A 24,861-nucleotide genomic window follows, 5' to 3' on the forward strand; every position below is an offset into this window, starting at 1 on the left:
ATAGTAGCTTTCTGAAAGATGGATCAAACCTGTTTGGAAACTGCCTAAGAATAGGAGGGGGTTTACGTGAAATGGTAAACACCAGGGGGGGGGGGGGGCTTTGGCAGGCACAAAGCTGCCTAGGCAGATAAAGGCAAGAAGCAAGGTGATCGGGTCTGAGCTTACACTGCACACGAGCCTGAAGATAGAGCTGCAGTGAAGCCCACAGAGACACACACCATCAAAGCCTTGGACCAGATGACACACTTCCACTGCCCCACATCCTTCTATCTCCCTCAGACACAGAGAGACGAGGAGGCGGATGAGAGCGCGCCGTCCCTTGTTGTTTCCAGAAATCTCACTCACACACATACACACATATATGCATAAGGAACATCACAAAGTTGGTGATAAGCCTAGTTGAGCTAGCAGAGGCCCAAGTCGCTGTTTGCGCTGCCAGCGAGAGACGATGGCTAAATGTGGAATAGAGTGGAAAACTTGCCACTTTTCATTCAAACAGCACAATGAGAGCATGCTGGACTCGAGGCCTTTACAAGACATAAAGAAATCAAGGTATATAATAGAAACATGCTAACCCACAAAGCAGGTCATGGTAAAACAGTTGAATGAAAGGTCAACTGAAGAGATAGCACAGTAAGCATGTATCAGTAAAGTAGGATTCTTGTGGTATATCTTGTTTTGACACAATGGGTGAGATTCTGATGTGGTGTAGGAATTTATGTGGCGCAGGAATTACCGTTAGTCATTCTGTAATGATGTGAATTTATGATGATGATTACAGCATGAGCAGATAATTTGTTTTCTTTTTTACATGGATAATCTGACAAATGCATAGGAACAGTAAAATTGTTTGTTGTCATCTTTGCATCATGATAGCTAAGCTTAAACCTGTTTACTCCCCCATTATTGTAAAGGCAGAGGTTTTATCAAGCCATTCAATTATGGTGTATACAACAGCAAAGGAGCTCAAGGATCCTCTGCGGGAAATGACTAAAATGCCAGCTAGAACCTGTCACCTCACTCATACTCAAACCTGTTATTGTATACTCACTCAGTCAAGACTAAAGATGAGGTGCTGTTAATTCAATGACCTAAAATTTCTTATCTCAATACAAGCTTAGTACATGATAAAAAAAAAACATTTTAGCCCAAATAGCAGAAATGGTCATGGTAAAGCAGTCAAATGAAAGGTTTTGGTTCAACTTGAGAGGCAAATACCATTTACTGTCAGAGCATCCAGTGGTAAATATCAGAGGGGAACCCTCAGGGCCTTCTAGGCCTTCAGAGAAGCCATAATGATTTCTGGGAACTAAAATATGCATGGCTGTAATTTGAAGTTTTGTTCAACAGAATCATGCTTGTATTTAAACTCTGTAAATATTACAATACTGCTCTTATTTCATTGTTAAGCTTTGGAGGGAAACAAAAGACTTAAATACCCAGTGGAAAATTGATCAATAAGGAATTGATTTTCTCTGACTTATTAAGGTTAATACAGCTAAGAAAGCTCTTCTATTGGTCAGGACTTCAAGAGTGATAGTTTAACTATCAACATAATTGTGACATGACAGTGGTATCAAGTTTTCCCATTTTAATTTAAAATTGGTGGGAGCAATTTTGTAAAAAAGTTGCACTAGGCCTTCTGAAAACTCTAGATACATCACTGACTGTGACAGCGAGCAGCAGCCTAATCAGTGGGTTGTTAGAAATGAAAAACAGTGGCAGCAGCTCTGCACATGGTCTCTCTACTGAAAGAGTCACTGTCAAACTGCTACATGTTAAAATATAGGATAATATGTCCCTCACAACCTTACAACAAACATGGACTGCCTTTTTAAAGTTTCATATGTCTGTGTTTAATCTACAACTGCCAAAAAATGTTCATGTGAATCACTGTTATTTTAGGGACACTAGCAAAAGGTTAGTATTATCCTAGAGAGATTTTTACATGTTTGTCCTGAATTGGAGGCCTAGCTCTATTAGTCATGGCTCGCCTCTGCTAAATATACATCAGTAAATGTCAGTTAAAGTGGAATGCTTGTGGTATATCTTGTTTTGACACAATGGGGTTAAGCTCACAACATTACCGTAAATCCATCGACAGACTAAAATGCACAAAGGGTTGAATAACCCTAAAGACAACTGTTATCAATTCAACACAGGCCAACACGAGCTGGCAAAAAAACCCCTCTACATTTGCCTTCAGTAAAAGGATCAGAATCCAGCCAGATGCCCAGACTTAGCCGTGATCTGTCACAATCTCAGTGAAATGCCAGTGCTCGACAAAGCTATTTTTTCATGAGCTTAAAGAAGTCAACATGATGAAATGGTTGGTATCTGACTTCCTTTGGATTTCCTCTGTGTATTTATACCACTTAAAGAAGAGCATAAATCCACACAGTTTGACCTTGTAGGCTCTACCGCTCTCTCTCTGTCTACCGATGAAGGCCCCAGCAATCTCATATCAGCATCTTAGACATCCAAGCACTCCCTTAGGGCCTGGGCAGCCAGACACCTACCCAAAGCTGAAGATCATAGATGCAAACATATGTACTCTTTGACAAGTAGCCCTAATGTTATTCTTGAGGCACACAGCACTATGCAAAAATCAGATACCATCAGTCATTTATCTAATTTCCAGTCAAAACAGCCCTTAAGTACAAGTGATTCATATTTAAGATTTCTCATTTAAGATATTTTTGAGTGGATTAGATAAAAGATAATCCACTTCCTTAACAAGAAGGGACTTCAAAGGAAAACGAAGTGAAGAAAGCAAGAGTTCAGAAAATTATTGAAAGACATAGAGAAAATAGGACAACTGTGCAAGGTCTAGTAGACCACCAAAACTGTCACCATCAAATAAACAGTGCTTAGTGTTTCAAGCTTTCCACTGTGAGACAACACTATGGATCTGAAAGGATGTGTAGCTGCCAAGAAATCATTACTGAGAAAAGAAAATGGACAAAAAAGAAGAAAGAAGCTGCTGGTGGTCTCAGAACTATGTATTCTGTTTTTTTCTTACACTTGTACTTAATTATTATTTTGGCTGGAATGCATTTCAATGTTGTCAAAACAATCTTAGAAATATGCTTTCCATGTTCGTAGGGCCTCATCTTGAGCAAATAATAAATGCAAATACAAAAAAAAAACAGAAAAATACTCTCTAAACTATCTTAACCATCAGGGAAGGGAGTATACAGGAAGGATCAACAAATTTCCACCCAATATTCCAAACCATAATGTCCTCAGCAGCAGTGCTGCAGTCCAGTATCCCATTCTAATCAGATTCCTTGAAGAGAGGGAGCGAGAGAGGCCAGGAGTGTGCTAGCGTCTGCTCTGCAGCTGGCGTATTGGTCTTGGCACTAATGTGTATACAGAAGCCAAGTGCTTCACTCTGTGCAATTAGACTGCTTTAACTGCTGCCTGTGGATGATCAGTGTTCTTGCTGTGGACAGGAAGCCACTATCCAGAAACACTCAGTTTCTGGGCCAGTAAGCACCCTTCTGCATGTGGCCACTGATCATTGGTTTAAAGAGATCCCAAAACATAATTGTACAGTTTGACTGATGCATTCTCTCTAAATCTGACATACAGATCAAATTCTAGAGCAAGTTTCCATTTTCCATTGCATTACATGCAGTGACAGCAGTTACATAAGAAAAAGTTAAGAAAATATCATCTTATCTTTACCAATAATTCTCTGAGAATTCATATTTTCCTTCTCACTGAACAGTGAAGTTTGTTTATCAAGCTTGTTTGCAATATCAAACCTTAAGATGAGACTTATTTAGGCCATGCTCTGAAGAGTGGGTTCACAAAAAGTGCATTCTTGTAGTGAGCATAAACACTCTGGTGGATAACTTAAGATATCTGCAGTACACTATTAAAAATAAAGTAAAATATTGGAGCACTAGATGCAACCTTTTGAACTCAAATACATGTTTTTTTTGTTTTTCTTTTTGTTTTGTTCTTATGGGTTCAAGAACATGCTATCAACATAGCATTAGTGATAATCCTGAAACAGCCTGAAGGTTGTGGCAGTAGAACAGTGGGTCTTTACCTCTGCAACCACAGGCTCGCATCTCATCATTGTACAGTTAGGAAAAAAATATAGTAGAAGCGAGTATAAGTTAAGATATTCCAGACCTTTCTGTGGAATGTGCTTTCTTTGATTGTCCATAAGTTATGAAGACTTGTTTTAAATGTCAGATCTTGAAATGGCAATGTTAAGCTCGTGTGTATCTAATAATGCTTATGCTCTGTGAATCTGTCCCATTGCATATTCACAACCAAATTAAATGTCAGATTCAACACCTTTCTTTAAACAATCCATCACCTGATTGATCAACATCAGATATAGAACTTCACTGAACTCAGTGGAATTAAGATTTTCTTTTCTTGAATGTAGAGTTAATGCTATTTACCAGAAGAATTTTTAAAAATGTCACACAGCACTTAACATTTTATTTGCTGTTGTTAATGCAGTAATGAGTCCATTAGGAATCCATTTAACTCTGTGTAAGGTAGGCTGCTTTAAAATATACATTTGCTGTTAATGTGAGAGGAGACTGTAGGCTGCACAGAGTTTTAAGCTTCTAAATACCAAATGTGTTCAGAAGAGACGCATCTTTTACTCATTTTCTGTTGCTGACTAGTCAAGTAACTGCCATGGGAATAAATAGGTACCTGCATTCTGCTTCCTGTTCACAGAACTAATTTCAGTTTATTCTCAAAGCAGTAAGAAGTTTCAGGAGTGTCAGTTGAAGAACATACTTGTTGATGTTCATCTATAAATACAGTAAGAAACTGATACTGCATAGAATAGAGGTGAATAACCTATATAAGTCATCAAACGATCAAATACTGGAGTACTCCACAGAACCGCTGAGGCTTCACAGAACAAGTATAGCACAGAAGCCGAAGTTTGTCAGGTTCTCTTTTCAGATTCCTTTGGTCTAAATTAAAATAATAAATCTCAAAAGTAAGAAGTTTGAGTAACAGGAAAGCAGAAATGAAACACACGAAAAAAAGGAATTAGGAATTCAGTATGAAAGGCTAAAGCGGAATTGAGTAAAGAGCAGCTTACATTCCACAAATACACTTGAGTAAAAGCACAAATCTCTCCAAATTTAACATGTAGCTCAATGCAATACTTTCACCTTGCACTTTTTGAAGTTCAACAGTGTGTCAAAGCTCTAACATTATCCAAAATTCTACAAGTTTCACCCTCAGTAAAGGTCCACACTTAGTAACTAAGTAATATGTTGCATCTGCTCAACCTATTTTATTTTAAGACAGACATCTTTTGGCTCATGTTGTCCCTAAAGCTATTTAAAGATAATCACAGGCATTAGGCGTTGCTTAAGATGATTAAAAGTTGTCATGACTCGCCTTTGATCATCAGCATCTGCAAAGTCCTAAAATACAATATATCCACATATATGCAAGAATTAAACATAAAAAAATATATTATGAAAACACACACACACACACATCCTTTTCCTTGAATTTTCTTTTTTTTTCACAAACGTGTTGTATATATTGCGCATTATAAATTCAATATATATTTTTTTTCTAGACCTTTTTTTGCAGGAGATGTGACTTTATGAGCTCTCCTTCATTATATTTGATTTGCATAATTTCCCTCTGTACAAATGACATAACTTACTGCACTGCACATGTGGTCTACATAGATTAACATGGATATATGTCCTGATAACCTTGATGTTATACAGTATGCCATGAGTCATTAGGGGACAGGAGGGGGTAGGCATTTCTTCAGGGACTCTTTCCAGTCCACTGCTAATATAGGGAAATGCACAGGAGGATGAGTTCTCTGACAAATGCTGACTCTAAGAGATGGTGATACAGAGGAAACAGGTATCCCAGTATATTACATTTAAAGCAGGATGTAACTGCACTCTTGTCAGTGCCCTAAATAGACTATTGTGTGTTTATTGTTATGGTGCATGGTAATGGAATTTTCACTCATAAAATGTAATGCACCCTCCGTGCCGTTCTGAATCTCCTTGGCTAATGAACAATTTAACGAGTCCATTAATGCAGTAATTTAGAAGATAACAACATTTTGATTGCCCTGGGCCAATTAAGCGCCCACTCTGCATTTGACCTTTTGCAGTCTGTGCTGAATGCCCCTAATGAATGTCAGCAATCGGTGGCGTCAACATTTGAGATACGTATTAAAAGAATGAAGCTTGACCCAACCTCACTCACAGTAATCCTCTATTTGAAAAAAGCCTAGCTATGTTTCAGACCTTTTACACTACGAGGTCTTAAGGAGGAAGATGAGCATTCACAATGACGTCCTTCCATTATCCGGCATGTATTTCATAGGAAAAAAAATACTCATCAATTATTCAGAGTCTATTACACATAGCAATAAATAGCGCTTACATCTCTCATTAAGAAGTGCAAAATGGATTTCAGAAATGTTGTGCAGGTGTTGTTTTGCCATAAACAGGACATGAACAGACCAATCGGTAAATCACGTTGTGTTGTGCAATGTTCTAATTTGTTCTTTTCAGCCATGATGAATCATAAGCTGGTTGCACATTAATAGTGGAGCACTAAGGGAGACATATGGTGCACATTGATTTTTTCCATGGTGGTAACTCATCATCATGGTGCTCCTTTCAGTGTTTGCCCCTAATGGCTTTAAGGAAAGATGGATGTGAGCACTTTTGTGTTACATTCACCATAGTGGTCCACCATGCCATGTCATGGGCAGTGTGCAGACACTGCAGTATGGATAAGTCGCTAATACATAATGCATAAGAATGTAGTTGGCCTGAAAGTCTGCTTTATCTGTGTCTCCATCCAGTAAGCAGCACGAGCAAAGTGGTTTGGCTTGTAGCTAGGCAGATCAGTTTTAGCACAGGTTTTAACGAGGAAGAACACCTCCACAGGACGGCACACACACACACAAATATATATGTACACACACACACACACACACACACACGCACACCTCCTGACTCTCCATGCTGAAACTGGCACTTTGCTGAGTGGGCTGTTGTCAGATTTAGACCCTGCGTAGGTGTTGCCTCACCCACACAAGTGATATAGAGGCCGGAAGGATGACATGGCAGTGAAAGAGAGTGATCTAGTCATCTCTCTCTCTCCCTCTGCCTTTCTGTGGCTGTACAGTAAGAGAATTGCAGGTTGCATGTGTAGTATTTTGCTCGTTCTCTCCACAGAGCTGAAATGTTAGCCCATTTGTGAGCCTATAGGCCTCCCACTAGCTTTACTAGCTTGCTATGCTATTTTGACTTGTTTTAAGTAACTGAAGTAAATCTTCTTCTCATAACTTTGTGTGTTTTAAGAAATAATGACCAAAGAGACTATAATAAGACTAGAATAATTTCACTAGATAAAACAATTAAATTATTTATTTATTTATTAATCAGCCTGCCCTCAGTTATTCATAGCAAAGCACCTGTGGTCCCTACCACCTTCAAGATGCACCAACAAAAGATGCTTAATCTAGTCTTTAAACTGAAAAATCTCACTCTGGAGACTGTTGTGGCACCGTTGTATGAGGTGAATAGGCTTGTTTGGAACAGATACTTCTCTGATTTATCATTTTGGCTTTGTTGTCATTTTAAGTTGAATATATTACTTTCTATAACATAATCCTAACCTTAACCTAAATTTCAATCCAGAACCTAAATCTAATCCCAAACGTGACCCTAACATTATCAATAATATATTACGTTTCTGTAAATATTCTGTATAGCAGCTGTACAACATACAGAATATATACAGTATATAGTGTGCTATCAAAATAAAGAGAAAATTGCTTGAAACAAGTAAAAATGTCTAGAAATGGGTCAAATAATATATGTTATATATATATATATATATATATATATATATATATATATATAATATTACTATTATTCCCAGAAAATATATATATATTATAATAATATATATGCTGTTGGAAGAAAACTTTGTATCTCCATTTCTGTCATTTTCAGTTTTTGACATAATTACAAAGGACCTGTTGTCCTTCACATTGTGTGTTAATTTCTTGATGAATGGAGCAAAAGAAATGGCACAAAATGACTTGGAAAGATGTTTGGTTCCACTGCCTTGCATTAAAACTACAGTATGTTTTTTCTTTCTCCTGTAAAGTTCCAATTTTGGTGATATGAGGTTTTCTTCTGACAACAGTGATATATATATATATATTACATCTAAGATAATTTCCCTTGTCAATATATAATTTTTGCCGTGTGAGAGACGTATCAACTAGATCAACCATCCTACCTTCTGTGATCCTACTACAATGTGCTTGAAGTGACCTCAAGAGCGTGTGCCTGAGGCAATCATGTCCGAGTGATAAAATCACTAAAACTCTTAGCATGATGGTAAATGTCAACTCTTTCCCACTTAAAAGTTAAAACGGAGAGAACTGGGAAGGAGCCAAATATAGCCAAAAGAAGAATAAAAGCATAACACACTTCCTGACATTTTGCAAAATGTTGATTTAAATGTTGGAAAAAGCACTTCTTTATGCACAATGCCATGGAGTGGGACTACATACAGCAGCTTCTGTCTGCCTTTTTAAAATTGATGTGCTGTTTGCTGTGAAGCCTAACAGCACAGTAACAATAATTCCTTTTAGGCTGTTTGAAATTCAGCTGGAGCAGACAGAAGCCTCTCCCTCGCCGCAATCTTTACTCTCATACTTATTTTTTCCATTGTCTCTTTTGATGACCCAAAATAAAGACACAATTGGACACACCTGGCCAAATAAGTTTAAAAACAACAACAACAACAACAATAGTATAGCCCCCTCACACATCCAATTTAAAACCCACATTCAATTACCCGGCCTGTACAACAAGTGAGGATCATAATAGCATGTCTATTCCACATAATGGTGAAAGATCGCTGAGTCATTTTATATTCTTCTTTCCCTTTAAGACTGTCATGATGATGACAGTAATGGAACAATGACATTTTTTTAGGTTTCTATATTTACTGTAAGACAAAATTTTCCTACTTATCAAAGAGGCAGTGTCTCTGTTTCCTCCCCAGCTCATTCCTTTGTAATAGCTAAATAAATAATGCATTTATTCATTTTTGAGCAAAATTTATTTTGATTAATTACATAAACACGATGCAACACATTTCCCCCCTTTACTCAGGTCGGCGCTTGAAGTCTGCTTTGCAAATCCTCCATGCATTCAACCTGATGAAACAACAGCAACCACTGCCAGTTCTGTTGCTCGAGGGGGCATGTACTTATGTTCAGATTGAGGCTTGCTAGAACTGTGTAGTTCCATAAAACAGAATGTTCCAAACTGTATGGTAGAGAGTATGCTAACAGCAATGCTTGGTGAGCAACTTAAGCTTGGTTCATCTGTTTCATGGAGAGATAGATGAATGTCAGTTTTCTGAAGAAAGCAGATTTATATTGAATTCAATGCTGTTTATAAGAAGCACAGGTATTGGGAGTAATGCTGCTTTATTGAAACCCATTCTAGAATAGCAGAAAATTCCAAGCACATTTACATTTTTGGAGCAATGCTGTTTATCCCGATGTTTTCTTCATCCAGCAAACAATGTTACTGGAGCTCTTTTTGTATTCAGTACACTGCATAAATTTCACTGGACTGAATGTACTGAACATCCAACTCTTAAATGATGGAAAGAAAGGATAGATAATGTTGCCAATTATTGGTTACCTTGAATTTCATTTGATCGCCTGCATTCATTTATCCACAACTGTAGAATCATCCCTCCTTCTTGAGAGATTTTTAGCAAATCACAGCAAGAAAAACAAGCCAGGCAATTACAAACAGTTTTAGCTCTGACTGTAATCCTATGCTGCTTTTACTTAAACATGCAAGTAAATCCTGTGTGAGAATATATTTCAGCTAAAGCTAACAGCAGTATGGGGGCATGTTTAAGGGAGGGACTCTTTGGGCTTGACTTTATACACACTTTCTTAAGTGTGGTAGCTAATTGAAATGATGGGACCCAATCGGATTCCAGTCTAGTACATTTTTAAGTCAAAGTGTCTGGTACTAAGACTAACTAAAAAAATAGGTCAACCACAAGACTATATGGTCAGATTGGTTGATTCACTCAGCATATCAGTGACAGTCCATGACTGCAAATGCAAAGAGTGAAACTGAGGGGGGGGGGGATCAGTTTTAAAGTTAGTAAATTTAAAATGAAAGTCAACAAATATCAAGATATTTTGGCCTAAAACCTTTGGGTCCCCATTAGAAAGCTGAAGATGAGCTTCCCTCCCAATATGATGATGATCCCCCATGAAAATGAAAAAGAAAGACAGTGTATTAGAATAGCTCAGTTTGTCAGCAATGCCACAGCCATGTGTAGCTGGGAGTCCAAGAGAGAATAGCTGGCCTCACTCTCTCTGTGTGGGTAAGATGGCCTCCCTTCTCCCTTATCACTTAGCATGATGCTAGCCAATGTGGGCATCTGTTAGCTGAAGTAACAGAATTGGTGATTAGCATTCTCCTCCAATCACGTTGAGCTGTCCAGTCATGTTTTGTTAGGGGTAGATTGAAAAGGTGCAGTAGCTGGCTTCAGATGTGTTTGTGCTTGCCTTTACCCTCCCAGCATCTGCTAGCCTTCACCACAGCTTGTTCCAGCATGGAACTGGACATGACTAAATTCAGGAGAAATTAAAAAAAAAACAAAAAAAAACCTAAAAACAAAACAAATGAAAAAAACAGAACACCCCAAACCTCAATCCTATGAAATGAACACCACTGCCCTGCACATTTCTTTTCCTGCGTTAACACTCCCACTTTCACCTTAATTCTCCTGTACACAGAAGATTATGTGGCCATTTACAGATGCTTAAATGTTTTGACAAGGTAGAATGGAAAAAAATTGGTAAGTTCACTTGTAAAGACTAATTTATATATGAAAAAAATGTCTGACACAGCGTGTCCCAATTTTTGGCTTATATCACAGAAACTGCAATAGGGGTGTGTGGACCTTTCATATTCATTGTATATGATGGTGTTTCTAATAAAATGGCCGATAAATGTAGGCACTTAATGAGTTGGCAGTTCAGTGTGATTCTACACAGCAATTAATCCCATTTAATGAGCATATAAACACAATATATTTAACAATAACAACAAGAAAGAGTTGAGGCAGTTTTTTCGTTGGTATGTTTCTGCTCTTTGTCTTTGCAGGGTAGCATATGTTATATTTTGTAGAGCATGGTTGGTTAACCCTGCTCCCAAATATCCATCTTCCTACAAAGTTTAGCTCCAACTATAACTTAAGACACTTTGATATTCACTTCTTTCTGAATACTTTGAATAGGAGTATTGTGTGTGTTGGATTGAGGTTGAAAGTAAACTCTGTAGGGTGAACACATCTCTAAAAGCATAATTTAGCACCCCGCTGTAGCCATTCACAGCAGAACTTAAACAGATGTTAATTTAGGCAGCAAAACAGCAAATATAATTTAAGCCGATTATTCACTTGAGCCATGCGCACTGTGTGAGTCCTATTATGGCACCTATGGATGTTGATATGTGATGTCATGCTCCAGAAGCACTGGGCAGAAATGTAATTATGACGAAGGAGGATTAAATAGTCATATTAGTTCATCTGGAATGGAAGATGCATTAGTCAGCATGCTGCTGACTAATGCATCTTCCATTCCAGATGAACTAATATGGTGCATATGAAAAAAAAAACATGCAAATGGATGAAATGAATATAAAACTAAGGATGGTGATGCATCAACTAATTATTGATATTAATATTGGGCACAAATAGCTGCCGTCTTAATGGGGCTTTCACTAATTTTAATTATAGTCTTATTACAAGGGTTGACAGGTTGGCAGAAAAGGACGAGGGCTTATTTTAATTTTCTCTGGAATTCATGTTATTTCTGGGTTCCTAGCAGGCTGTCCAATCAACCAGGATCCGATAAGAGCAAATTAAACTGCTTTAAATTTCTGCACAGTAGCATTTTCTGGCAACTTGTTGAAGAAACGAAGGGCACTTTTGTAAACAGTTTGTGTTTGTAAAACTTCAATAATAACATTGTGACTCATTTTTACTAATTGAACTAAACATAAAAGAGTTGGATTTCTGAAAAAGCAGCAAAAGAAAAAAAATACTCATTTCATACATGCAGGTGCAGGAGCTACAGATCACTTGAGATGAGACCATATGGCCTTGAGGCCACTTCAGAGTGGTGATCCTTCAAGTGCAATCCCCAGGCCTAATTGTGACCATTTTGTCATTTGCTTTTGCTGTCTCCATCTTTACTGCCTCTTTCTAAGAGTGGACTCTGCTATCAGACATTGTTCCCTCAGGAACAACTCACCACGCCAGCCTGCTGCTGACAAAGGTGCTTTAGTCCCTCAGAGAACGCAGCTTTAAACGATGCCGTTTACATTATTTACCACACCGTATTTTTTGGCCTACAGATGCACAACACTACGCTGGTTGTTTTTCATCCTTTTAGATTTCAATCTACAGTGCTGGGCCTGGACAGTAAGTAGTTAAACTTAACTGATACTTCATTTTTAATGTAAAGAGATCAACAGAACTTGGAGAAAACTGAAAAAGATATATTAGAAGAAATTAGTACATTTTTTGATCAACCATAGTGTTTGTTAGCCAGGTTAGCCTTGTAGCACTAGTGCTAAACTAAAGAAGCACAATTTGGAGATCATGTCTTGACTAATTGACAAAATCTGTGTAAATTGAGTAAATAGCTTTTTTAAAACAGCCATTTGAAGGAATTAAATCAATCTACAGTGCTCGGCCTGCACAGTAAGTAGTTAACCTCAACTGATACTTCATTTTTTTATGTAACAACATCAGCAGAACTTGGAGAAAACCAAAAAGTCCCCTCTTACATTTAGAAGAAATTAGTAAATTTTTTGGATGACCGTATGTGATCAGAGATAAACAAGGCTAAGTGATTCTAACTCTAAAGCGTGTGACAGAATAAGTCTCTAAAAGACAGCCACAGCAGGTTGTGTTTCTGCTGCCTGCAGGCTTGTGAGTGTGCCAGCACAATAAATAGCATCTTTTTTTGTCACCATGTTTCTTATACCACATCAATACATGCTGCAAGTCAGGACCCTCCTCTACTGTCCATTTAATTACCCTCACATTCCACCACTAAAAAGCACAGTTGTCTCAATCAGTCTTTGGCACGGTCACTGTGCCGCCATGTCTCAGTGGTATAGATCACAGTTCGATCAGTTTTACTCTGCCTTACCAACAGCAAATCTGTCCTCATGTCTACGTAGAAGAAGGAGGTATGCATTAGTTGCCAAGCATTGAAAGAGTCTAGAAGTTTTGCCAGGCCGCCTGTCCCCTCCAGTATGTGTGCGTCAGTGTGAGTTTTGAATCCTCTTGGACTCTGTTTCACTGTCCCCCACGGCTAATGCGCTACAAGTGCCAACATCTCACATCTGGATACTTAAAAGTACAAAGAAAAAATGAAAAAGCCTTGCAAGCTCAAGTTCCTCTAGTGTGAGAAAAGTGTGCCAAGAACAAGTAAAGATGTAGTTCAGCTGAGAGCCACTTATGCTCTTTATACCTTGCCAGAATTCAGAGGGCAAATGAAAGAAGTTACCTGCAAACTTAAAATTGGATTTAGGACCTACACACAAGCTGTGGACAAGACGCAAGCTGAAACTACTACCACTATTATTCCTAATAATGTTTGCAATTCTGGGCCAATAAAGTAATGATGACTAATGATCTATTAAAGAAACCATCTGAAAGTTCTTCATGCGTCTATCTGATAGTATAACCTCTATATAAGGAACATTTTGGTCCCTTTGACCGGATCCCAGATATTGATACATCAGCCAAGAAATGTCTGTGTCCAAATTATCCTTCTTTAGTTTTTAGTGTGGAGATACAAAGTATATACTATATATACAATATATATATACTATAGAAGTCAATAGTCACCGTTCCATAAATATATGCCTTAAGCTGCTCTCAACCTGCATCCAGGTCCTTATTAAGGACATCCAGACCTGTTGATATAACTAACTGAGCTAAGGAGTAAAGGATTTGAGTAACTATTTCCTTCTAGTGTTTGTTAGCCAGGTTACCCTTGTAGCACCAGTGCTAAACTAAAGAAGTACAATTTGGACATCATGTCTTGACTAATTGAGTAAATCGTTTTTTTAACACAGCAATTTGAAGGAATTTGACTGAACTAAAGTAATTTTGTTGAACTTTAATTGAACAGTAAACTGTCTGTAGCCCTACCCCCAATCACCTGCAGATTTTTCACACTTGTCAGACCAACTGTTTTCTAAGAATTCTTATGAACAAATGCTGAAGTGAATTCACAGGCCACACAGAGTTGTGCTCAGCCAAGTTTAGCTTTAGATTAAAAATGTCAAAAAGCTCTGACAGACTGCAAGAAGCTGTTTCTTTTGCAAAAAACCCAAGAAGAGAAGTGGTGGTATTTGAAAGCTGCAGACTTTGCCAATATACACCCTTGTCACTTATCTACCAAAGGGAGTTGCGGTGAGAATCGTATATTTCCCATGGCGGAATAAAGATCTGAACACACGAGAGAGGCGATACATACTTTCAAATGTGAGAAATCATTTTCACAGACACACATATACGCATGCATACAAAGCCTTAAATGTCAGTGTTTGTGCTGCACCCTGTAGCAGGCTAATGAAGCTGCTCTTTTTCAGCAGAGAAACAGCCCAGATTCTGACAGCGTGGCCCAGTCAAAGCCCGCTCCACATTACTTCCTCCAAAACACTGAAAGGTACGTGCATACCTGCATGAATGAAATGTGTATTGAATAGAGAGATGCTTGAGATACTCTCACTTTGCCGCTGAATGACTTTCATAGCTACAAAGTTGCTGCACTCAGCTTTAGCAGGTGTCGCGATGGGTTTAGTTCAATTGAGCAAGATCTGTATAATGTATCAAGGAAAACATGACCAGTTTTGCTCTCAGGAAAGGCCAGACATTATACACACTCGTCACACTGGTGGCACATTGGACAACACGACTTCGATCTGTGTTCTGAAATTTTGCAGTTATATCAGATGATAATCTACATTTATAGAGGGCAGGATAACTTTGTATTTTGCAGACATAAAGTTAAATAAAGTTAAATAAAGTATTTAATACATTTTTAGGAGCTATTTCTGAAGAGACATTTAAGATTATATAAAATAATCAACTAAACAGAAAACTAGAGGTCAAAAATAATTAATACATGCAGAGAAAATGGGACTCCTAATAACCATGCAAGAGCTGATAGAGCATCAAAACTGTCACCATCAAATAAAAAGTATTTAAAGCTTTCTTTCCTTTCTTAGATGTATTTTTGAGAGATAAGAGAAAAAATAAAAATCTGAAAAAATACACCAGTGTTTCTGTCCATCCCTCCACTTTCAGAAGACAACTCAACGCTATGAGTCTGAGAAGATGTGTAGCTGCCAAGAAGCTCTTACTGAGAAAAATGAATCAGTTATAAGAACAATGGATTGACCGCCCCAGAATCCAGACCTCAACATCACAGAATGTGTTTGGGTTTATTCGGATCTTGAGAAGCAGAAAACGCAACTAACTTCAAAGATTGAACTTTGGAGGTGTGAAAAATATCCCTGTATATTTAAAATAAATAAATAAATAAATAAATAAAAGTCTGACAGAAAAATACAAACTGTAAAAACGGCAAAAACATGGGCACACAAAATACAGAAAAAATTAAACCATAGTTAGTTGTTGAAGTTTAATCCAAGTTTAATGCCATTCTGACTAGAAATTAAATGAATGACGAGTGGTCTCCAACACTGAGTGGTCTGCATGGAATACCATATATAAAGAGTTCCAAATTCCAAAATGCTGTACATCCAACTGTAACAAAGTTTGGATATGAAGTGGTTTGAATAGTATGATAGCTGACATATAACATATGTTGTCTTAAATAAAGAGGTAGTATTAATTCTAAAATAGCATCAATTGCAACCTTCATACATAGAAATAGATCTATATGCTGTCTAACATAATAAGATAAGATAAGATGCCTTTATTGTCATTGCACAATGTACAATGAAATTGAGCAGCAATCCAACAGCATTTTACACACAAAATAATTAAACATACAGCTAAAATATATAAAGTGCAGATTTAAGAAAAATAGTATATACATAAATATAAAGAAAAGGACTATAAAACTATATATTCTCAACAAACAATAGTCAATAGACAAGTAAGGTAGCAGTTATTGCACATTCCTTGGATAGCTTATAGAGTTATATAATATTGCACATCTTAAGAATTATTGCACAGAAGAATATACATTGCACACTTGAGAACAAATAGTGCAGTGAATAATAAATAGAACAGAGGTGAAGTGGAACACTGGAACAGTGTACAGTGTCCATGAAGTCAGTGCCAGTAAAGAGTTGTAGTGGTGCTCAGTTCACTTCTACTGAGCACAGTGTTCTATAAAAAGTCCTTGACAGTGTGTGTGTTTGGAAGTGTTCAGTTATAATGCATTTCTATATACTGTCATACATACATAATATATCTATGTAGTCACTCTTTGGTTCATTACGGCTGACTTCTTGGCTGCCTTGCACAGTAGCACACTTAGATCCACAGAAGAAAGACTTTCAAATAAATCCCGTTACACTGACCTTTCTTGTCCCCGAAGAAGAGTGTCTGCTGTGCAGGGTTTGACCACTGGAGGGAGGTGTTATCATTGTAATCCACACGACAGGTCATGTTGGCTGTGCTCCCCTCCACTACTGTCACATTCTGGGTGACGGGGAACTGCCCCTGGCTGCCTGCAGTGGGATGAGAAGAGGCGGGTGACAAATGAACCACACTGACAACCGACATACAGCGCATCTAATAACTTACATTTTATAGTCCATAATCCTCCTTGACTCTTCAGTTAAGTGTATCTCAGCAAATTAGTACTACCAGTGAATTAGAATAATCTGTGTTCCCTGTGGTGATGAAGGTGAAGCCGTTAGCAAGTCACACTCCAGGCTAACACAGTGGAAGATGCCAAGCACAGTTAGTGAGCAAACAGCCAGCTCTGGTGGCATGCCTGAGAGAGAACGATGATGAATGAGTCACAAGCCATCTACCATTCACTAGTGCTCAGCAACCTGCTTGGGACTGGTACATTTTAGGCCACAGCAGCTTGTGCAGAGAAGATTTTTTTGCTGAGACATAAAAGTAGCACTATATTTAAACAGAAAGTGTTAAGACAACTGATGCTTTTTAGAATAAGCCTTTTTTAAATATAAGTTAATGCCAGTTGTAATGAAAGGCTTATGTAGGTGTTGTGTAGCTTCATGAATGCTGGATTAAAATGTTTCTGACACTTTTAAATGGTTTATTCACTGTGCATTAGGCTTTAATCATTAATGATCTATATTAATACATAATGAAAGATCTGTGATGTAAAAATCATTAATAAATGGACTGGACCTTGTAAATGATTGAGCATGTACTGTTATCTAAATGTGAAAAATCTTAAAATAAAGCTTTACCCATTTATTATGTCTCAGTAAGAGGAGACACAGTATATGTTTGTTTACGATGTAAATGTCATGAAGTCTATGAGGTGATCCAACAAATAATTCAAGTTGGCTGAACATTTGACAGGGCACAGGTGAATTTGTTTGGCATCAGAATTAGGCCTCATCTGCCTTTGCCTGGTTCATTTTGATCTTTCCACATCATAATGAAGTTGGACCTTTGTGAACAAGAGCCTTGCTGAACACATTATACAGGATGAGTGAAAAGCCAGGAACCACCCAAATATCTGAGAGATGTATCATTTCAGACTGATCTCATCATTACCATTATGTATTAGAGCACACAGTCAAAGTCAATCACTAAAAGAAAAAAAAAGCTGCTGCTGGGGAAAGGGACAGAATGCACACTGTACTGCAGTGCTTACTGGGAACTGTAGTGCATCTCAGGGTGAAATATGATATCTCATATGATCAAAAAAATTTCAATACTTTTGTGGGCAGAACACCAGGGTGACATGGGCCCGACTCGGCCCATGGACCTTATGTTTGACACAGGTCTATTAGAGCAATGATTAATATACAGCACGTCACAAGCATATGTAAACCCATGAGATCAATCTAACATTGAGCATTTTATAAGTATTTGGGTTGTTCCTGACTTGTCACTCACACTGTGTGCAATCACAGCAACAACAAATAATATTGCACAGTTTATAGTATCTACAGTGGTATATGATAAAGTTAAACTCTAAAGCAGAAATCTGCCTCAATGTTGTTCCACAATGTCATGTCCTAACGGACTGCATCAACCAAATCAATTTCATGCTGCGGCAGTGTTCATCAAAAGTGTCTCTGCTCAAACACGGAGAAAACATTATTGTGCCAGTGCGTCCTTTTTCACGACTCTAAGCAAGCTGTAATATGACTGAATACATAAAGATGAGCCATAATGTGGTGTATGCTTCATTTGCATAGACAAACTACAAGGTTGAACTGGCTTATTTTGAAACTTCACACAGCAAGCATACATGCTATTTCTCTGTCTGGTTAAGTGCTGCTCACTCTGCTAATGTCACAAATAAAAACATTTTATTTCTTACATGTTAGTGATTGATTAAAGTGGTTTTATCTGCAAATTAGGTTCTACCTGAAGAAGAACAAGAAATTCAGCTTTGCAGTTAGGAGTTTGAAAAGTGCATAATTTTCCATATTTAACATAATAAACAAAGGGCACACTGAGGTACGTACGCTCTCAAGGGGCTCACATTGTCCTTTTGATGCTGTTTTTTGAGGCTAATTTTGACTGCTTTTTGACAGGTTTTATTACAAAAACATCTTGCTAACAAGTGTGTGTCAACTGGAAGGATGTTTCCCAAGGTACAATAATACAACAAAGGCCTTTTCCAAAAAGGCAGCAAAGCCTTTGGTGATACAGTTTGCCTTTGACTGACTTTTTAAATTTTGTATGTGCTTTTAACTGTGAGCTAGAAGATAAATAAGTGCGATGCTATGACCAGCACCAGCTATTCTAGCATCTTCCATCTGAATGATGACTCAGCTACACATGGGAATCTTTCTTGCTTACAGCAGCAAAGAAGAGTGCACTAAACAGTAGACTTTTATCTGTACCATGTTTTTTGTTGCTATTTGTGAGAGATCTTCAAGGTTTTTTTTCGTCTATCCAATAAATACTATTTATGCCTCCAGGGCAGGTTAAGTTTGAGAATACAGATCATAAATAACTCTTGAACCATTCAAAGTCAAGCTTCTGACTTATCTGATGATCTGTTTTGGGTCACCTTTTTTCATGACATTTTATGGAATTTTTGTCATATGGAAAAGATACTGCATGTTTATTGCTAAAATTAAGCAGTTATTACTCCAATAAGTACTAACACTGTGGCACTGGAGGCAGCGTCATGTTTCTGTTTCCTGCCTTGAAAAATAAGCTGACAGAGAAAGCTGGCAATCACTTTCTTAAAACAAGTTAGCTGTGGCAACAAACAAAGATGTTTGTTTGGTTATGTGAAGCTAATACGCAGTTAACAACCCTGTCTAGGTTGAACGTGCTTTGTGTGACAAGCCTTACGTTTTCTTTTGGTATGCATGATAGATCTTTTTTTTTTTCTTCTTTTTTTTTGTCCATTGTCAGCATTTTTCCATTGCTGTCCATTATGGATCTTCTAAGTTCGAGAAATCTGCAGAAACACTCATAGCCTTGATGCTACTGCGAAATGCATAAACGATGCACCTACATGCATGCTAATATTTTATTTATTTATTTATCGGACTTCTCACAATTTTCTCCCCAATTTAGTCATTTCCAATTCCACCAATCACACGATACTACCAGCGCTGGGAGGGCAAAAGCTAGACATGGGGGGGGTGGGCACATCCTTCCCATTCAGAGGGTGCTCTATTGGACTCCTGGCCACTGATAGCTGTAGTATCACCAGGGATCAAACTTGCAATAACATTTGATTCATTAATACTGCAGCTTGTCATGCAAACTACGAGCAGCCCACCCACTAACAGCTTGCTTGTGAGTAGCAGAGTTTATAAGGCACTGTAAAATAATATAGTTAAAATAGTGGTGTTCTGAAAAAATGGTCTGATGACCAAAATGGTGAGCTGTTTAAACATTAGTAATATGTATTTAATTGCATGTGTAAATATCTTTGCCCATCTTTGGTTTTGTGTGACCCTCCTGTGTTTTGCATGCCCCTCCCTCAAATGCATATGCATGAGGAAGAGAAATGTTTTTAGGTGTTTTAGCATGTACATGCCTCATGTAGTGCATGTTTAGGTTTGTGTGCCACTGTTGTGTATAACACATGGGCTGAATGCATCCACTTTGCACCTGAAACTGGCACAAAAGGCTTAGTACCTCTAGCCCTGAGCGTGAAGTACAAAACAACAACAAAAATATGTTTACACATAAAAGAACTACCAGTTGGCTTAAAATTTATGTTAAGAAAAATCTCCTAAACACAACTCTTCTGGTTTTGTCTCTTCATCCATCCTTCTCTTCCTCTGACTCCGGATCAGTAGTAATTGGTAGCATGGCCTAATTAGAGCTAGTCATGTTCGTCTGGGAGCTGCTACTGCTGCAGCAGGGTAGCAAATTGACACATAATCCCAACCACGGCGGGCTTCGATCTGTGCTAGCGACTGTCTCCATTCTCTTTTGGGAGGGGAGGGGAAGTAGCCGAAGTGTGTGTGTGTGAGGAAGAAAAGGGTGCATAGGGGACGTCCAAGCCCAGCCTAATCACCCAGCCTCAGTGGATTCTGCTCTGTCTTACTCCACATTTGTTCTCCTTGTGTTGCTGAGAAGTCCCCTAATTGCACTCTGGCTGCATCTCCTCTCTCTGTCTTTCTCTTTTTTGTTCTACTTAAGCCACCACATGACTTCAGAGTGAAGCCCTGTTTCCACTTAGCTAATGAATATGCAGTTCCAATTGCATTATTCTGGCCCACAAAAACAGCACAACCACTGCTTCATAGCCTCACAGTGGCCAGCACAATCCTCATATATATATATATATATATATATATATATACACACACACATGAATAATGTGGTGATACCCCATCATTCCTGGAGGTCATGTAAGAGTGACTATGGGATTACCACAGAGTTAATCCTCTGATTTGACACTTTCCGAGAGGCAGTGAGCCCTCATCTGGGCTTCCCACAAGCATGTGCAATTGTCCTGCTTTCATGAAGGTGACATTGGACCTGTCACTAACATGCTACCTTCGTGTTGTAGCAACAGTGGATGATACGTTATTGTCCTCGTTAGTCTGACAGCACATGAGTTTTAGAGGTATAAAAGTGTGGAAACCACAAGGTCTGAGGTTTGAAGTTTAAATAGTCGGTCTGACAGTCTGAGTGAGCAGCACTGAGGGGCAGAATCAGATCAAGGCCAAATTAAATTGAGTCTCAGTTTCAAAGTGTCCACATGCAGTTTCTCCTAAATGAAAATGGAAAAGATTCTTGATTATTGAACACCCAGGCAGACAACATCAGCCAACAGACGGTGACTCACCTCCTGCCCTAATAGTATGAAACGGCCTGAGTCTAATTGTTGCTGTGCTGATTTGATTAACTGTTATAGGATTTGGATCTACTAAGAGAAATTTTCTCCACTTTATTATCTATCTTCTCTCTGGGAAGTCCGCTTAACCTCAACCTTAATTTTTTTATTATGTGCTAAATCTTAAGACTTATTATTCAGTAATCACAATTGATCATCTAGTTATTACCACGAAATTGACATGCTATCTAGTTATAAGAGTGAGGAATTAATGTGTGTGCTGATATACAAGCTGCTGACTTTAAGAGGGTAAAGGGTAGATGGAGTTTTCCTCCATCGCATACCCTGTTTTGGCAGTTGTGATTTACTAAACAACTGCAACTGCAATTTAGCACACATAATAATAGTTACTGCTCTTTTGCACTTTTGCTTTAATGCATGTGTTCATGCCTTAATCTCAAAGTGTAGAATATACTTGCTATGATTGCTATAATGAGGCACCTTCTCCTATTTTACATGACTAACAGTAAATACTGACTGTGCGTTATTTACTGCCTGTGTAAAACTTGTCTTCCTTTGGTGCCAACATGGCTGTCATTGTTTACTCTGAGACTTTATCTCTGAGAGAGTTTATCAAACACATTTATGTATTTTTGATGGAAAAAAACATGTACAAATGCCATGCCATGTCATTTCCATCTGATTAGGGAAATTAAAAAAAAAAAAAATACAGTATATATCAAATCTTTATATTAGAGCAGTGTTATTTGCTTTTCAGTTACTTCCTGATTTTAACTAATGTTTTGACACCTTTTCCAAATGACTGTTAATTGGCACATATTAAAACTCTTTTGGCTGCACAATCCCTGTACTGTTAAAAATGAAAGTCAGCTCAAATTGAAATCATATGGTAACTGTTTACACTGCTTTTCTTTAGTTAAGTCAACTTAGAGACACCAGAGTTCAACCAGTCAGAAGTTGGAAGGTAATGTTGTATCAGCCCAGTGCAGTCCAGGAATTCATCACAACATCAGGAGACAACATCAGTGAGTTTAAACCCCAGTGATCCCACAGTATCCAGACCTGGAAACTCAAGAGGGGAAATACCTGGTGGAACTGTGTGATAGAAATAACACAATACTGCATTTGTTTTTTTTTTTACCTAACTACAAACTAGAAAGGAGATTTAGGAGAACTATTGACTAAACTAAGAGGTTTGAGTTGGCTGAACTTTGGTGTCCTCAAGTTGAGTTAACATTTAAGTTTATAATTTTAAGTTAAGATAACTTCTCATTTACAAACAACTCTGCAGAAATGTCACAGCTACTGATGCACTCCACATGGCACAATGTGAAATGCTCACCACAAGGTCAAAATCATCTAGAAAGTAATTTTTCATAATTTTTTATTTTTGTTTTTTTGGTTAATTATTACAATAACAATTACAAAGTATGTACATGGGAAAGTCACACATGCCATGTGCTGTTATTTTCAAGACACCCCAGGCTGCTTAGATATGCCATTATTTGACATATAATGCTAACAGAATTTTGATATCTGTATGAATTTGGCAAAGTTTTTATTTAAAAATTACTTTATGCCAGCAAAATCTTGACTTTTTTTGCTTATATGGCTCTTGAAAAGAAATTGCACCTCAGATACCTTTTTTATTCTATTGATAATTACTGAAAAATATTAGCATAAGGCCTTTTTTATTTGTCTTCTTGGTTTCATGCTGACTGCTAGAACTCTGATACACAGCAAGACAGGCTTTATTTCTGATTTCAAAATGAGTTGTATGTTTACTATTAGCTGCCTTTAATACTCAAAATCAATGCCAATTAAAAGATAAATACTATGTTATAACAAATATTGGTCACATTTATTGTAATTTGTCTGCTTACATATGTTTTAGTACCTGCTTTGTTAATTTTGAAGGAAAGATCAGTCTTGTGGATTGGAATACAACCTCTGTCTTGTTACTCTACTCCTCTCCCACTCTTTCAGCAGAAACAGAGCAGAAGCACATGAATAGCACATGGCCTCATATTTCTCATGGTGTAACTGTGCTATTAGCTGTAAATTTCTAATTATTAGCACTAAACTCAGAGTCAGTAGACAGGAGGAGAAGTTCCAGACCAAACATGTGCAATGAGGCATTCAAATTGGGCATTTAAATTGATATAAATGTGGGATTTGAATAGTGTTTTTTTTAGCTGGATTGCTGGCTGATGGTTGGTCACAGGTGGATGAAATCACTCTAATTAGTGAGGGCAGGGTCTGCTGAGTGTTGTGATGTGTGAATCATGCAATTATATTAACCGTTTGTCTGGGTATAAAGGCCAAAATCAGTGTGCTAATATCAGGATTACTTGCTGATGCTGATGTCACAGCTCGATGATGTCATGCTGGCTAGTGAAGGCCAGGTCTGCTGAGTGTTCTGATATGTGTATTATGTCTGTAGCTTAAACCGTTCTGAAGACTGGCTTGCAGGCAGCCACGCACTTTGCAATATGTGGGCTTCGGGTTCAGTGAGTTGAAGAACTATTTTTGTAAAAGAAATATTTCAGTATGAAGAATCTTTTAAAAGTTTTTCAAATGAACCAAATACGTTTGTTCTCCCAACAAGCTCCAAATAATGTGAAGATTTAGTTTTTTTTCTCCAAGAATTCTATGCTCAAGACAAACCATTTAGGAACATTTATTTTTAAGAGTGTAGCACAACAACTAAGGAAAACAGCAGCTAGCACAGAACATCTGATTCAGAATTCAGATGTCACAGAGTCACAGATTCATGAACTTCTAAAAAGATCATTTCTTTATGCAAAATGAATGCAATGTCACTAATCAGTAATTTGCACACAGTATAACTGTATATAGGACTGAAAGTGGTGGGATTTTGTCTCTCAGGTCTGTAGCAATGTGGATTGCCAATGCACTGATACTCACTGGGATTAATACATGTACTTCACTGCATCAGTTAAGAATGACATACATCAATATTATAGCAGAAGAGAGAGCGTTAAAGTGCAGGAAGCTTAGCCTGGCTGCTGAAGTCTTAATCATGCAGCTCTCAGGTTATGTTGAGCAAAACTGGGCCTCATTCCTCATAGTACACAATGATATGTCACATAAAAGAACTTGAAAGAGAAGAATACATTATTGTCTTACCAAGATTATGTGGGCTTGTATTTGCTCAAGATATGGCAGTCAGCAGGACCATAAATCTAGGTCACTGATCACATAATACACATATCTGGAAGGAAGGAAGCTTTGCCGGTTGTCTC

The 24,861-nt window shown here is 37.8% G+C and overlaps 1 protein-coding gene across 7 annotated transcripts in view; it reads right to left on the reverse strand.

Annotated features, from left to right (window-relative positions):
- cadm2b (cell adhesion molecule 2b) overlaps window positions 1-24,861 on the reverse strand; it is a 226,605-nt gene that overhangs the window by 35,144 nt on the left and 166,600 nt on the right. For all 7 annotated transcript variants that reach the window (XM_017696823.2, XM_017696825.2, XM_017696821.2 and 4 more), the window contains one exon: window positions 16,683-16,832. In XM_017696823.2, coding sequence (XP_017552312.1) covers window positions 16,683-16,832 — 150 coding nt within the window. The remainder of the gene's footprint in view (window positions 1-16,682; window positions 16,833-24,861) is intronic.

This window comes from Pygocentrus nattereri, chromosome 17, assembly GCF_015220715.1.
Source record: "Pygocentrus nattereri isolate fPygNat1 chromosome 17, fPygNat1.pri, whole genome shotgun sequence".
In the NCBI taxonomy this organism is placed as follows: Eukaryota; Metazoa; Chordata; class Actinopteri; order Characiformes; family Serrasalmidae; genus Pygocentrus; species Pygocentrus nattereri.